Source organism: Adiantum capillus-veneris, chromosome 1 (assembly GCF_014529385.1).
Source record: "Adiantum capillus-veneris isolate H3 chromosome 1, ASM1452938v2, whole genome shotgun sequence".
Classification (NCBI taxonomy): Eukaryota; Viridiplantae; Streptophyta; class Polypodiopsida; order Polypodiales; family Pteridaceae; genus Adiantum; species Adiantum capillus-veneris.
In genome coordinates, this window is record NC_140931.1 from 76,009,456 (window position 1) to 76,026,758 (window position 17,303).

A 17,303-nucleotide genomic window follows, 5' to 3' on the forward strand; every position below is an offset into this window, starting at 1 on the left:
CTCATCTACATACATACCAAAAAGTGTAGGGGACAAAGGACACCCCTGCTTCACTCCAATAGTGGAATGAAAAATGTCAGAGATCCCCTCAAGAGTGCGTACCTGACCAGTCACTGAGCCGTATAAAGCCATGATCCCCCATATGATCTCTCTGGGTACTCGCAACTTCAGTACCCTGCGCATCAATCTGGCCCTCGGCACTGGGTCAAATGCTTTGCGGAAGTCCACAAAGCAACAGTACATCCGTCTCCCATGTGCCCGACCCTCCTCAATAATGGCTCTGAGTGTAAGAATATGGTCCAAAGTGGAGAAACCCCTCCTGAATCCAGGTTGTCCTGCTGCTCGTATGTCCTCATTTTCTGCCCATTTACTCAGTTGTTGTTCAAGAATGGATGCATACAACCATGCCAATGTGTGCCCTATCATAATAGTACGGTAGTTCCATGGCACAGTGGGGTCCCCTGCCTTGAAGAGAGGTACAATAGTAGATAATCTCCAAGACTCGGGTAGTCCCTCACACATGACACGGTTATACAACCGCGCAAGAACCTCTGACAGTAAATCTCTAGCATGTATCAAGTGCTCTGCCACCAAACCATCATGATCATATGCTCTCCTAGTCCTCATCCTGTCAATGGCATTCTCCACCATCTCAGTGGTAAAGAAGGTACTAGTGGCTGGACATGGTTCTAGAGGGTCTCGTAATGGTGGTTGCCCAGGTACTGTATATAATGATGCTGCATACTGACCCCAAATCTCGGGAGAGGTAATCACTGGAGGAGGTGAGTGCTCATGGAAGAGACGCCAGGCCTCACCTAAATCTCGGCTCAAAAAGAGCTGATACAAATCACGTTCCATCTGGGCTAAAAAGGCCCGCTTCTTCCGTCGCACTAAACGCCGGAGGGCAATCCGAGACTGTCTATATGTAATGACTCCCAAGTATAAGCTCGCTCTGAATTTGAACTCTCATCTCTCTGCACTCCTCATCATACCAACTATTCTGAGGCATGTTCCCAGAACGTCTTCTTTGATCTGGTTGAGTGTGTGGGTATGCCTCTGCTGCTGCCCGATGCAAGATCTCCGTCAATAGAGTGGTGATGTCCTCCACGGTATATACAGGCTCGGCTGCCCTCATCCGCCTGTAAATCTCCTCCACATAAACTGAGTCCGTCTCTGGTGTAAAAGTATACCGTGTGTGTGCAATCCTCTGTGGTGTCTGAGAGGCACTATACTGGAAAGAGACTGAAAAAGTCAGGAGAGCATGGTCCACTGCTACTCCAACAGGCCTAAGACCCACACTGAGATCCTGAATATTAGAGATGAAGCTCGGTGAAGTCATGACATAGTCCACCGTACTGGCCCCATGTCTGTGTGGAAAGCATGTGAATCCCCTAGACGAAGGAAAAATCTCTAGACCATTAAGTATGGCCAGACCATGCGTAGTCGTCATCTCCATGAGGTATCTCCCATACTCTGTGTCCTCTCTATCCTGTGAGTGTCTATCAAGTCCCATCTCCGATATATCCATCTCTCTAAGCATCTCCTCCAAGGTATCATAAAATACCGTTTGGGAGTTGGCCGTCCTGGCATTAAAGTCTCCCAACAGAATGATATCTCCATCTCTAGAGAACTCCCATATGTCATCATCAAGTATAAAGGGGATTGCCCTCTAGGTGAGGTATAGACTGATGTGCTAGGGGGAAAGTAACATATAGCAATGTATAAGAATCTGCTTGTCTCAGCTCTCAGTCTCACCCACATGTATCTCTCTCCGGACAATCTGTAATAGCGGCTGCAACTCCTCCTTGAATAAGACTGCTACCCCTCCTGAACCTCGACTCCCATGCTGGGATCTAGCGTCTGGCTGATAAGCTGTCTCCCATAAATAACCAGTCACATTTGGCATCGATTGTCCAGATTTTTGATGTGTCTCTGAGTAAAAGACAATGTCTCTATCTCTGAAGCTATCCTCAAAGGCACCCACATCCAGCCTATATGATCCATTACAATTCCATACCGCCATCCGGAGTGTGGTCCCATATGTCTCGCACCGTCATGCTGTGCGTTTTTCCAAAACCACTATTTTCCCTCCTCTATAAAAGGCAATTTTTCCCTTCTCCCTTGCTGCCTTGATCTCTAGCATCAACTCTTGCATATGTGCTATTTGTGCTAAAGTAAGGTCATCCCCCATAAATATTCCAGTTTTCTTAAGTGCTGGTCTCTTCTTCAGGAATTCCTTCCTTGTTTCCAAAGTCGGGAAACGCAAAATAAGTGCTTTCTCTTTGACGTTTCCCTTCTCATCCACTCCCTTCTTTCCTACTCTCCAAGCACCTGTGTGTATAGGTTCCGGGATGCCCATGCGCTGCAAGAGTTCCTTCACTTCGTCTTCTACATTCTCGGTGTCTTTGATACCAGTAATACGCACATGGAGGGCTCTAGTCCTCCTCTTCTGTTCCTCCTCAATGGTCATATTGATGATGGTAGAAGTCTGTGCGGCTTCTGGCATCCGGGCCTTCCCTTTCTTTGCACCTTCAATCCATTTTTCTGCTTCGTCAACTTTATCCTGTGTTTTAGAAAGGCGCTCCGCCCATGAGGAAGCCTCTTTCGAGTTTAGTTCTTCCCCTTCGCGCAGAGTTTTCACCTGCTCCTTAATATCTTCGAGATTCTTTAACATCGCGGGCTGATTTCCCCCTTCCATTTGGGCATAATTTTGCACGTTGCAAGATCCCCTTTAAGCTCGTCAATCACTACATCTTTTTCCTTCATGCACTTTTCTACATTGGTTTTCCAAGATTCAAAGCTTGGAATTGCCTCATCCAACTTTTTCTGCATAATACATTCCATTACATTCACTTCTGCCCGCATTAGAGCCTGCATCTCCCCTTTCACAAATAGATACATCTCATCATGCTTACCAAGCATCGCTTTATCGAAATTCTTTCCTCATATCTGCATACATAGAATTCTTATAACTCTCTGCGTTTGCGTACATCTCTTTCCTGATGTCATCTCTCATAAAGCTGAGCTCAGATTTAATCATCACTTGAACCCTCTCCATCATTAAATCATCTTGGATTCTGACGGTTTTCCCTGCCCGTAATGAGCTTGGCGAGAGTATGCTATCTCTGTTCCTCCGCTTGAATGTCTCTTTCATTTTTTGTGGGGTGGTGAAGCCACTTGCATCACCATCCTCGACTGGTTGGTCCATCCGAGAGAGAAGAACATAGCGAGCACTGAGTCAAGGCCCTCACCAACGGAGGTCTGGCCTCCGCCCTGGTTGGCCTTGCCCTCGTCACCAAGTCCTCGCCCTCGTCCTGGCTAACTTGACTGCTCTCGTCCTCGCCCTGGCACTGGTCTCGTCTGGTCGCCCTTGGCTCTTCTAGCCCTCTCCCTTGGTAGGCAGCTAGCTCTCGCCCTTGGCATAGCTCGCCTCGTCCTTCAGAGGTTAGGGCCCTCGTCCTCGTCCTTGGCAAGCTGCTCGCCCTCTTGACACAGGACCAGCAGCTCGACCAGGTCCACCTGCTCACCCTCGACCAGGACCAGCAGCTTGCCCCTCGCCTTCGACCAGCAGCTCGCCCTCGTCCCTCGTCCAGCAGAGAGAGAGCTTGTCCCTCGTCCTTCGTCCAGCAAGTTGGCAGAGAGAGAAATGAAATGAAATGAAATGAAATGAAATGAAATGATATATTAACGTCTACAAGAGGCCAAAATGACTATGAGACCAACTGATTACAATGATGAGTCTAGTACCAAGTCTGGGTACAAACAAGAAAACTACAAACAAAGAATTGATAGGAGTGCTACCGACTCCTATGGGTGGCTGGTAGGCTGAGCAAAGGTATCATGCCATAAAGGTACAAAGTGGGGATAAGTGTCACCATAAGCCTATCCCGATCGACATTCTGGGTGTTGTGCTAGAATCCTGTGGATCCTCTGCCGCAATCTCCGCCGGTGCTGCGTGGCTCCCCTCCTCAGTCGCGGTCGTCTCGATCTCCCTAACTCTATAGCTCGATCAATGAGAGTACCGCTGATGTGTGTATGGGTGGGAACCGAGCTCTCTGGTGGTGGTGTCCCCTCTGACTCTGTGGTACTCAGACTGAAGAAATCTGAGATGCGTCTCTGGGACTGTCTCTGTCTTTGCCCATTCAATAGAGCGTCTCTATGTCTCTGAATCTCAAGTAGGAATAATCCGAGACATCTTTGATCGTGATATCTCATGACTCTGTCTAACGAGTCAAAACCATCTCTGAATAGACAATGAAAGCGTCCCCGTATCTCATAGTAGACTGTGCAGCAACATATGTAGTGAAACTCTGTCTCTGGCTCTGCATGGCATAACTGACATATCCTACTGTCTGCTGGTATGCCTCTGAATCTACCTGTCTCAATCCCAAGCTGGTGTGAAGATGTGCGAATCTGGCCAATAGCACATCGTAACCTATGAGATAGATGTGTGTCCATGTAATTGGGCCGTGTGACAAATCCGTCTGTCGTGAGTTGAAGAAGATGTTCTCTACAGAAAACCCTCTTCGTACCCAACTCCCGTGATGGTTCTATCCATGTCCTCTTGCTATCAAGCTGGATAAGATCCTGCCGAATGAGTCTAGTAGTCTCCATCCGTGTAAGAGCCAAGGATGGTGCATCAAGAGAATATTGGAAAGGGGGCAGCTTGTCCATGCTGAAACCATGCCTCTGAAACCATGAGTTCATCTGTGCATACCAACATGATGTATCTCCCTGTAATGCCAGCTGTCTGGATGACTCGAGAGCAAGCCTGGCATACCTGTCCCTGGTGGTGTCCCATAAGCTGTGTACAAATGATACTGATCTGGTGAGTGCCTCAACCTCCATAGGTGGGGCAGCCAGCTCCGCTCGTATGATGTCATGTGGGACTGAGGCCTTGGCTCTAATCAGCCTAGAAATCATAGATATCAGGGGTCTCTCCATATTAGTCCATCCAGCACTGTCAATAGACGGTCCCCAAACCTGAACCGCGTAGTGCATAACTGAAGCGACCAAAGTATCGAAAAGCCAGAGCTTTGTTCGAGGTTCCTCGAACTGAACTTGCGAGCAAATCCTCTCTAAACCACCTAGGGCTGCATAGGCACGAGAGAGAGAGAGAGAGAGAGAGAGAGAGAGAGAGAGAGAGAGAGAGAGAGAGAGAGAGAGAGAGAAATGAAATGATATATTAACGTCTTCAAAAGGCCAAAATGACCTATGAGACCATCAGATACAAAGTGGTGAATCTAATACAATGTCTGAAGTACAAGTACAAAAAGTACTGAATGTAAAAATGAAAACTGAAAATGAAGTGTGAAATGTGAAAATGTAGAATAGGCCCTCAATGACACTCTAGGTGTCGTACTAGAATGCCTCTGATCCTCTGCTGGAGTCTCTGTCGATGGAGTGTGCTCCTGTGTCTCCGTCGTGGTCGTCTCGATCTCCCGAGCTCAGTCGGCCTGTCAATGAGGGTGCCTCTGGTATGAATGTGGGTACAACCCTGTGCTGGTGGTTGGTCTCCTGGCTCCCTCGATCCAAAGAAGTCTGTGATCTGTCTCTGTGACTGTCGTACTCAATTTCTCCTCAGCAGACTATCTCTATGTCGGTGTAGCTCAAGTAGATATAAGCCAAGGTATCTCTGATCCTGATACCTCATGACTCTATCTAGGGGTCCAAAACCCTCCCTGAATAAGCAATGGAAGCGCCCTCGTATCTCATAATACACAGTGCAGTGGCATAGGTAGTGTAGCTCTGTCTCTGGCTCTCTATCGCATAGTTGGCATATCCTAGACTCCGGTGGTATCCCTCTGAATCTACCTGTCTCAATCTCCAGCTGGTGTGAGGATGTGCGAATCTGACCAATAGCACATCGCAGACCATGAGACAAATGAGTGTCCATGTAGCTTGGACGAATCACAAACCCATCTCCCGAAAGTTGGAGAAGATGCTCATTGTAGAAAGCCATCTTCGTGCCCAACTCCTGCATCATCTCTACCCATTTCCTCCTGACTGTATAAGATCCTGACGAATGAGTCTAGTGATCTCCGTCCGTGTGACTGGCAGGGAGGGTGCATCCAGGGAATACTAAAGAGGAGGCAATCTATCCATGCTGAAACCATGCCTCTGAAACCATGAGGTCTCTGCGCATACCAACATGATGCATCTCCTTGCATCCCTAACTGTCTAGAGGACTCGAGAGCCAATCTAGTATATCTGCCTCTATGTGTATCGCATAGACTGTGCATAAAGGACATTGATCTGGTAAGAGCCTCAATCTCTATAGGAGGGGCGGCTACCTCCGCTCGAATAATCACATGTGGTACGGAGGCCTTGGCTCTAACCATTCAGGATATCATAAATACCAAGGTGTCTCTCCATGCTCCTCCAACTGTCATGATTCACAGATGATCCCCAAACCTGGACCCCATAAAGCATAGCTGAAGCAACCAAAGTATCAAAGAGCCATAGCTTTGTTCGTGGTTCTTGAAACTGAACCTGCAAACACATCCTCTCTAGCCCTCCCAATGCCGCATAGGCTCTGGACAGTCTAGTCTCTGCTGCTCTCCTCAGAGTAAACCTCGGTCCCGTGAATACCACCCCCAGATATGTATATTCATTTGTGTACTCCACAGTGTCCTGACCATATACGAGTGTAGGTGCCGATCTCTTGACCCACTGCGGTTTTGTGTTAAACACCATAACCTTGGATTTACCAAGGTTCACAGACAATCCACTATCCTCTGCAAAGCTGTGCAATGCATCCAACTGTCTCTGCATGCCCTCTGATGACTCTAATATCAACACAATATCATCAGCATATAATAATAAAGGGATACATGTCCCTGCTAGCTGAGCGCCTCTGTCGCTCTCTTTGTCAATGTAGTCAGAGACCTCATCTACATACATACCAAAAAGTGTAGGGGACAAAGGTCACCCCTGTTTCACTCCAATAGTGGAATGAAAAATGTCAGAGATCCCCTCAAGAGTGCATACCTGACCAGTCACTGAGCCGTATAAAGCCATGATCCCCCATATGATCTCTCTGGGTACTCGCAACTTCAGTACCCTGCGCATCAATCTGGCCCTCGGCACTGGGTCAAATGCTTTGCGGAAGTCCACAAAGCAACAGTACATCCGTCTCCCATGTGCCCGACCCTCCTCAATAATGGCTCTGAGTGTAAGAATATGGTCCAAAGTGGAGAAACCCCTCCTGAATCCAGCCTGTCCTGCTGCTCGTATGTCCTCATTTTCTGCCCATTTACTCAGTTGCTGTTCAAGAATGGATGCATACAACCATGCCAATGTGTGCCCTATCATAATAGTACGGTAGTTCCCTGGCACCGTGGGGTCCCCTGCCTTGAAGAGAGGTACAATAGTAGATAATCTCCAAGACTTGGGTAGTCCCTCACACACGACACGGTTAAACAACTGCGGAAGAACCTCTGACAGTAAATCTCTAGCATGTATCAAGTGCTCTGCCACCAAACCATCATGATCATATGCTCTCCTAGTCCTCTTCCTGTCAATGGCGTCCTTCACCATCTCAGTGGTAAAGAAGGTACTAGTGGCTGGACATGGCTCTAGAGGGTCTGGTAGTGGTGGTTGCCTAGGTACTGTATATAATGATGCTGCATACTGACCCCTAATCTTGGGAGAGGTAGTCACTGGAGGAGGTGAGTGCTCATGGAAAGGACGCCAGGCCTCACCAGAATCTCGACTCAAAAAGAGCTGATACAAATCACGTTCCATCTGGGCTAAAAAGGCCCGCTTCTTCCGTCGCACTAAACGCCGGAGGGCAATCCGAGACTGTCTATATGTAATGACTCCCAAGTATAAGCTCGCTCTGAATTTGAACTCTCATCTCTCTGCACTCCTCATCATACCAACTATTCTGAGGCATGTTCCCAGAACGTCTTCTTTGATCTGGTTGAGTGTGTGGGTATGCCTCTGCTGCTGCCCGATGCAAGATCTCCGTCAATAGAGTGGTGATGTCCTCCACGGTATATACAGGCTCGGCTGCCCTCATCCGCCTGTAAATCTCCTCCACATAAACTGAGTCCGTCTCTGGTGTAAAAGTATACCGTGTGTGTGCAATCCTCTGTGGTGTCTGAGAGGCACTATACTGGAAAGAGACTGAAAAAGTCAGGAGAGCATGGTCCACTGCTACTCCAACAGGCCTAAGACCCACACTGAGATCCTGAATATTAGAGATGAAGCTCGGTGAAGTCATGACATAGTCCACCGTACTGGCCCCATGTCTGTGTGGAAAGCATGTGAATCCCCTAGACGAAGGAAAAATCTCTAGACCATTAAGTATGGCCAGACCATGCGTAGTCGTCATCTCCATGAGGTATCTCCCATACTCTGTGTCCTCTCTATCCTGTGAGTGTCTATCAAGTCCCATCTCCGATATATCCATCTCTCTAAGCATCTCCTCCGAGGTATCATAAAATACCGTTTGGGAGTTGGCCGTCCTGGCATTAAAGTCTCCCAACAGAATGATATCTCCATATCTAGAGAACTCCCATATGTCATCATCAAGTATAGAGAAAGGGGATTGCCCTCTAGGTGAGGTATAGACTGATGTGCTAGGGGGAAAGTAACATATAGCAATGCATAAGAATCTGCCCGTCTCAGCTCGAGAGAGAGAACTTGTGCAGGCTGGAAACCTGGCAAGAGAGACAGAAATGAAATGAAATGTTATATTAACGTCTTCAAAAGGCCAAAGTGACCTATGAGACTAGAGAGAGAGAGAGAGAGAGAGAAATGAAATGAAATGAAATGAAATGTTATATTAACGTCTTCAAAAGGCCAAAATGACCTATGAGACCAATCAGTTACAAAATAGTGAATCTAATACCATGTCTGGGTACAAAAGAACTAGAAAAGAACTAGAAGTGGAACAAAATACTACTACTACTACTACAATCTAAAACTACGTGGGTGTAGCAGCTGATACAATAGGTACCCGGTAAACTGGATGTAACAGTGTGTGAAACAAAGATGGAAGAAATGGTGAGGATCCATCCTCATCTGCACTCTGGATGTCGAGAGAGTATGGCTCGAATCTTCTGTTGTAGTCTCCGTCGATGCTGTGTAGCTCCTCTCCTCAGTCGCGGTCGTCTGTATCTCTGTAGCTCCAATGCTCGGTCGATGAGAGTGCCAGTAGTGGTCGAATGAGTGTGGGACGAGCTCTGCAGTGGTGGCTGCTCCTCTGGCTGTCCCATATCTAGTGAAAAGAAATCTGTAATGTGTCTCTGGGACTGCCTCTCTCTAGCTCTCCCCAGTAAAGTGTCTCTATACCTGTGTAACTCAAGTAGATATAGTCCAAGACATCTCTGATCCTCATAACTCATGACCCTAGATAGAGGACCAAAACCCTCTCTGAATAAGCAGTGGAAACGCCCCCATATCTCATAGAACACTGTGCAATGACATATGTAGTGCAACTCTGTCTCTGGCTCTCTTTGGCATAATCGGCATATCCTGCTGTCTGCTGGTATCCCTCTGAATCTACCAGTCTCAATCTCGAGCTGATGTGAGGATGTGCGTATCTGACCAATGGCACAACGCAAACCATGAGACATATGTGTGTCCATGTAGCTGGGTCGAATCACAAACCCATCTCCTGTGAGGTGGAGAAGATGCTCTCTATAGAAAGCCATCTTCGTGCTCAACTCCTGAGGCGGCTCTATCCATGTCCTCCTGGTGTCGAGCTGGATCAGGTCCTGACGAATGAGTCTAGTGATCTCCACCCGTGTAAGAGACAGCGAGGGTGCCTGAAGAGAATACTGGAAAGGGGGCAACCTGTCCATGGTGAAGCCATGCGTCTGAAACCATGAAGTCATTTGTGCATACCAGCATGAAGTGTCCCCCTGTAGAGCTAACTGTCTGGAAGACTCAAGGGCCAATCTAGCATATCTGTCTCTAGTAGTATCCCATAGGCTGTGCACAAAGGACACTGATCTGGTAAGCGCCTCAATCTCCATGGGGGGGGCAGCTAGCTCTGCTCGAATGATCGCGTGAGGTACGGAGGCCTTGGCTCTAATCAATTGGGAGATCATAGATACCAAGGGCCTCTCCATACGTCTCCAACCATCCTGGCCTACAGAAGGTCCCCATACCTGTACCCCATACATCATAGCTGAGGCTACTAAAGTATCAAAGAGCCATAACTTTGTCCGAGGTTCCTGGAACTGAACCTGCGAACACATCCTCTCCAAGCCTCCCAAGGCCGCATAAGCTCTGGTTAGTCTAGTCTTTGCTGCTCTCCCCAAAGAAAACCTCGGCCCAGTGAAGACTATCCCAAGGTAAGTGTATGCATCTGTATACTCCACAATCTCTTGACCATACGTGAAGGTTGGTGCCGATCTCCTGATCCACTGCGGTGTGGTGTTAAACACCATGACCTTGGTTTTACCAAGGTTTACAGACAATCCACTATCCTCTGCAAAACTGTGTAATGCATCCAACTGTCGCTGCATACCCTCTGGTGAGTCAGAGATCAAGACAATATCATCAGCATATAACAACAATGGGATCCACGTCCCTGCCAGCTGGGCACCTCTATCACCCTCTCTGTCAATGTAATCAGACACCTCATCAACATACATACCAAATAGAGTAGGAGACAATGGGCAACCCTGTTTCACCCCGATAGTGGAGTGAACTAAGTCAGATATCCCCTCTGGGGTGCGTACATGTCCCATCACTGATCTGTATAAAGCCATAATCCCCCAAATCAACACTGTGGGCACCCCCATCTCCTGCAGTCTGCGCATCAGTCGAGCTCTCGGTACCATGTCAAATGCTTTGCGGAAATCCACAAAGCTACAATAAATCCGTCTCCCATGTGACCTGCCCTCCTCAATGATAGCTCTGAGTGTCAGAATATGGTCAAGAGTGGAGAAACCCCTCCTGAAACCTGCCTGTCCCTTTGCCCGTACACCCTCACCCTCTGCCCAGTTACTCAACTGCTGCTCAATAATGGATGCATACAATCGTGCCAGTGTGTGTCCAACCATAATAGTGCGGTAATTTCCAGGCTCTGTAGGATCACCTGCCTTGAATATAGGCACAATAGTAGACAACCTCCAAGTCTCAGGTAATCCCTCACACATGGCACGATTGAACAACACTGCAAGAACCTCCATCAGCATATCCCTAGCATGTATAAAGTGCTCCGCTACTAGACCGTCATGATCGTAAGCCCTCCTGGTCCTCATCCTGTCAATGGCTCTCTTTACCATCTCAGTGGTAAAGAAGGTGCTCGTAGGTGGACATGGCTCTGTAGGATCTGGAAGGGGATCCTGCCCAGGAACCGTATATAACGATGTCGCATACTGGCCCCACACATCAGGAGAAGTAATCACTGGGGGAGGGGAGTGCTCATGGAAGAGTCGCCATGCCTCGCCTGAGTCTCTACTCAAGAACAACTGATACAAGTCTCGCTCCATCTGGGCCAGGTAAGCTCGTTTCTTCTTTCGCACAAGGCGCCGGAAAGCAATCCGCGACTGTCTGTAGGTGATGACTCCTAAATGAAGATCCCTCTGAAGCTGGGCTCTCATCTCTCTGCACTCCTCATCATACCAACTATTCTGGGGCATGCTCCCAGAATGTCGCCTCCGATCCGGTTGAGTGTGTGGGTATGCCTCTGATGCTGCATCATGTAGTGTCTCAGTCAATAAAGTAGTGCACTCCTCTACTGAGAGGCCTTGAGCAACTGTGCATAGACGATCCCAGATCGCCTCTGTATAAACCGAGTCAGTCTCTGGTGTAAATGTATAACGGGTGTGTGACCTGCCTCCTGATTTCTGGGCTGTACTAAACTGAAAAGATACGGACAGTGTCAAGAGAGCATGATCCACTGCTACGCCCACTGGTCTGGCTCCCACTGTGAAATCCTGAATACAAGGAATAAAGCTCGGCTGTGTCATAACATAGTCCACTGTACTGGCCCCATGTCTGTGTGGAAAGCATGTGAAGCCTGCTGCTCCAGGAAACCGCTGTAAGCCATTAAGTATGGCTAGCCCATGTGTAGTCGTCATCTCCGTGAGGTATCTCCCATACTCAGTCTGCTCTCTGTCATGTGAGCATCTGTCAAACCCCAGCTCACCCACATCCAACTCTCTAAGCATCTCATCTGAGGTGTCGTAGAAGACTGTCTGACAGTTGCCCGTTCGAGCATTGAAGTCTCCTAGGAGGATGATATCACCATCCCTAGAAAACTCCCATATATCATCATCTAGAATTGAGAAAGGCGACAGCCCTCTGGATACAGCATATACTGACGTACTGGGGGGGAAGTAACATATAGCAATATATAGAAATCGACCTGTGTCAGCTCTCAGCCTCACCCACATGTATCTAGCCTGATCATCTCTCCGTACAATATGTAGTAGTGGCTGTAGCTCCTCCCTAAACAACACCGCTACTCCTCCTGAACCTCTACTCCCATGCTCAGATCTCGTGACTGTTCTGTGGGCTGTCTCCCATTTGTATCCCACCACATGTGGCAACAGTTGGCCAGGGGCTTGGTGAGTCTCTGAAAAGAAAACAATGTCCTTGTCTCTGAAACTGTCCTCAAAGGCACCAACATCCAACCTCATAGACCCATTACAATTCCAAGTCGCCATCCTCAATGTGGTCCCATAGGTCTCGCACCGTCATGTAGAGCGCCGCTCTACAATCACCACCCGACCATCTCTGTAAAAGGCCATCTTCCCCTTCTCCCTTGCCGCTTGAATCTCGGGCATTACTTCTCTCATATGCGCAAGTTGTGAGAGAGTGAGGTCATCGCCTAAGAAAATACCTGTCTTCTTGAGAGTAGGTCTCTTCCTCAAGAATTCCTTCTTCTCTTCCAATGAAGGGAAGCGTAGTATGAGAGCTCTTTCCTTTGAAGATTCTCCGGGGCCCTCACTCTTCTTGCCCACTCTCCATGCCTTTGTGTGTGAAGGCTTCTCCACCCCCATCATTGATGTGAGGCTTGTGACCTCTTTTTCCACATTGTTTATGTCCTTGAGGCCGGTTACCCTCACATGTAGAGCCCGCACCCTCCTTCTTTGTTCCTCTTCGAGGGTCATGTTGATAAGAGTGGGTGTACAAGGAGCTTCCTTACCTTTCCCTTTCTTGGCAACCTCAATCCATTTTTCGGCCTCCTCTACTTTCTTTTGCGTTTCGGATATGACCGCGGCCCATGACTTCTTCTCCTCATTGATGTTGTCAATTTCTTCCCTCAAAGAGGGCTGAAATTCCCCCTCTTCAAGCCCATTTTTTGACCGTGTTTCCAACACTTCTTTGTGGAGGTCCAAAATGCTATTCTCCAACGTGGCGATCTTGTTGAGAAGATGATCCTTCTCGTCCTGCCACCTCTTCTCCTTTTCTTCATTTTCTCGGAGGAAAATGGTCTTCACGTTCCTCCAATCTTCCATCTCTTTTCTCCATGCTTTCATTTCCAATTCAATGATGGAAATTCGTTTGGAGTGAAGCATATATTTGAGTTTGCTTGTTGCCATAGGTGAGGTTGGGGATGACATGAGAGAGAGAGAGAGAGAGAGAGAGAGAGAGAGAGAGAGAACTTGTGCAGGCTGGAAACCTGGCAACCAATCTGAAAGAGTATGCTGACCAGCAAGCTGTTGACCTTCTGATACGGATGCTTGAATTCAACCCTTCACGTCGATGCTCGTCCGATGAAGCATTAGGGCATGCGTATGTGAGTATCTTGTCAATGTTATTAGTAGTTACCTTGCTTAATTCTCTGATGCCGGAGATCCTCATCTGCTTCAAGTGCATTCTTCTCATATATGTGTCACTTTCTCACCATCTTAAAGATAGTACAAATCTTAATGTTACATCATTTCTAGATCTTTTTTCTTTGAATCTACATAATTGCATTCCTTTGCTGTTGCGTCCTTGTCAAAGTGGAATAACCTTCACGTGCCATGCATAAAGAACAATCCAGCATTAAGAGATTCTCACAACATAGCATTTACCGTAGACTTGCTTTCAGCTTCATAGCTTTTATATTTTAGCTTCAGATCTAGTCTATCATGTTTTGTTGTAGTCAATGTTAGTTGCTTTGCCTTGAGTTTTCTCTGGAGCTCTAATGGATTATTATACAGATAGTAATTGAAACTTCCCTGACATACTTTTCAGTTCAAGGACATGAAGAGGCCAGCGGATACAAGGCAGTTAATATCAGATGATCCCTTATCTGCAATTAGTACCGGTGCCTTATGGAAAATAAAGGATCCATCTCTTGTTCTTGCACATCTTGAGGTACTGAGCATACACATCCATGAAAGTTCGTTTAGTCAGAACTTGCATCAGCTAGGAATTTCAGAATATGTTTTCTATTTGTACACACACGCACAATGTGTGCGGTGGTGGGATGTGTCAATGTGTGTCAGTATATGCACACATGTCAGCTTCAGTTGGTGCAAGACGAGAGGTCAAGACAAGTTGACGGGACAAGAGCACAAGTAGAAAGGATGAGAGGAAGGGGTGAGTGGAAAGGACGAGTGGACACAACAAGAGGACAAGATGAGTAGAAAATATACACTTAAGCTGTGGTGATCTTGAGCGAGACTTCAGTTGAGGTCCTACCGGGCGTGCCAAAAATAAGAGCACTCGTAGAATGAAAAGTGTGACGTGATGTGTACTCTGTGTGAGTGCCTGTTTGTGAAGTGTACGCAAAGTCTTACTCCCTGTGACCTACACAAACACAATGGCAAAGACAAGTACACAAATGACCATGAAATGAAGAATACCACTAAGACCAAACACAATGGTACATTCTCCACTGTAAGATATTATCACATCTTAGTGTACCTAATACCTATGGGTCTTAAGGTATGGTAGTTGAAAGAAGGATTGCCAATGTGCCCTTTTTCAACTAGCACAGTTGCATGTTGAAAGAGGGACAACAACATAACCTCTCCCAGCTGTATCAAAACTGAGATCCAACAAGATTTCTCATCTTAATAAGTTCACACAAGTTAGTGGAGAAATAGTGTATGGATTCTCTGCTTTCACTCTGTGCAAGGACACACCAAGTGCATTTGCAAATTGCCTCCTCAGATAGATGAACAATGTGTGATCTGTCCCCCTTGCCACATGCATGTGGCATAAGCACCTCTTTTTTTTTTTTTTTTGGGGGTACCTCTCATGCATACTTTCTTTTTCCGCATGCATTTTTTGAATGGTGGCTAATTCACCAGGTAAGGTATCCAGACAACCCACCCCCAATTATGTGTGTGCTGCCTTGAGAAAATGCCACATATAAATGTCCATTTAGCTAACAATGGATGCTTAAGCTAATAATATTTTGTGCTATTAACCCAGTTTCAGTTTGAGGCGGCTGAACACAATGCTGATGGTGGTAGACGAGTATTGATGAGTCTTTTGCTCGATGAGATATATCAGCACAGGCAGCAGGACCTCATAAGGCAGTCTTTTCTAGGCTCCTTTGCAGCTGTAAAGCGCCAATTTATCGGACATTGGATGCCTCATTCTGAAGCTGTACAAGTTGTGGAACAAGTAAACAAAAAACTGCAGGCAGGGCCGAAGGTGACCAGATATGCCGGAGTGAACGTAAGGAATACTGAGGTTATTCATCAATTAATACTCTTGCTTTCTCTGATTGAAAGTAATTCAAGTTCTTAGCATGAATCACCTGCAACTGGGTACTTAAGTGTTCACCTTTTGCTATGCACAGGACACTCAGCCAATGAAAATTGGTTCAATTCAGAGCACGAGAAAAGGTACAGCTGTTGAACCTGACTTTTTCCCTGTCATCGACACTGATGGCACCATGTCAGATGAGTTTTTACATATGGGTCTGATAACTCAAGTAGATGAAGTCTTAAGGAGACCATCTAGGCGTAACTGATGTATACAACTGGGTCTGGCCACTCTTTACGATTAAATTGCAGATTTGTCTTTTATATCTTTTGAAGAACTAGGTCGCATGAGCAGATTTTAAGTGTGTTGACACTACAATGAAGTAGCTCTGGTCAATTGCTTGCTTGTTTTTTGTCTTTGTTTTTCCAGTATCATGGTAAGTGCTAATTTTAGGAGGGAAGCATTTGTTTTTTTTGTTAGGTCTTGCTTGTTTCTCTATTGTTTACCTCTGGCAACCTGTTTTTCTCTGTGTACGTGTTAGTCGATGCATTTTAGTTTTCTTTCTCACAAATAGGTGGTTGAGATCTTTATGGATTTATCAGTATAATGTGTAAAACGAGAAAATTCTAGCCACTATACTGTGCCATTCTGTTAGAAGTCACATGCACAAGACATCTGTTATTAACATGTGAGGCCCAAATACTTAAATCTAACGGTAGACTATTAAGGCACTTGTTTCATACCTACCATGTCATCAGTTCAAATTGCCTTTCCACTTCATTCTACGGGGTTGGAAATACCAGAGCTTAAGCTAGTCATTAGTTTGTAGCAGACTTTGTACTTTGATATACTGATTACTTGCAGAGCCTTTTGGCTATTGTATTTCTCATGTGATATCAATCAAGCTCCAGTCTTCTATCTCATTGTCCTTGTCTCCTTTGAGGCCTCCCTAATTAATAATCTGAACACAAAGTTCCCAAGTAAATTGCATATTTAAAGGCCTGCTTGCTTGTTTGATAGGTTCTTAAAGTAGTCTCGATTGCTCACATTAATGACTCTGGTCCATTGTTAAATAACTTTGGTGAATATTAATAGTGTGTGTACTTGTTGGAAGATTTTTTGAAAAACTTTATGATGGCTTATGCGATGTTGAATTTTTTCTTTTAGCTCCACCCAAAAGAAGAGCAAAAAGAGGACGCAAAAAACCGAATAGAATGTTTTTTGAACGATAATGTTTTGGAGTGGACTGACATTGCAGTATATCAGTAGAAAAAATTGTCAGCTTTGTTTGCCATTTATGCCCATAGTGCATGGATGTGAAGGAGATGCAATTTTGGTGTGTTTTCACACTACCCTAAACTTATTTCCTTTTCAACTTCACTAAAGTTTACATGAATTGTTGCCATTGAACTTTACTTTTGTGTATTCTTTTTGTTGTGGTAAAATTTGCTTAATGATTAAAGGCTTTATGAATTTTTATCATGGACTACGTAACCAACATATCTATCATTGTCACATATAGGCCACTATTGAGAGGCACAAAGTAGCTCCTACAAGGTTCTTCATAGAGGAGGAGATTGACGACATGCTGTTGTGCCCATGAGAGAGTTCATGTGATGGTGCTTACAGGGAAAGCCCACTAAGGATAGTAGTCTTTCAGTAGATAGGCCACCAGCTGGCTCTCT

At 46.2% G+C, this 17,303-nt stretch overlaps 1 protein-coding gene across 8 annotated transcripts in view; it reads left to right on the plus strand.

Annotated features, from left to right (window-relative positions):
- The window catches only part of LOC147464996 (mitogen-activated protein kinase HOG1-like), a 175,578-nt gene extending 158,630 nt beyond the window's left edge, over positions 1-16,948 (plus strand). For 4 of the 8 annotated variants that reach the window (XM_086510631.1, XM_086510647.1, XM_086510640.1 and 1 more), the window contains 4 exons: positions 13,583-13,708; positions 14,152-14,274; positions 15,340-15,603; positions 15,713-16,026. In XM_086510631.1, coding sequence (XP_086366757.1) covers positions 13,583-13,708; positions 14,152-14,274; positions 15,340-15,603; positions 15,713-15,886 — 687 coding nt within the window. In that variant the 3' untranslated portion in view covers positions 15,887-16,026. Of the gene's footprint in view, positions 1-13,582; positions 13,709-14,151; positions 14,275-15,339; positions 15,604-15,712; positions 16,027-16,785 lie in introns of those variants that run through there. The other 4 variants (XM_086510661.1, XM_086510671.1, XM_086510678.1 and 1 more) reach the window with 3 other exon arrangements.
- Positions 16,949-17,303: the final 355 nt, after the last annotated feature.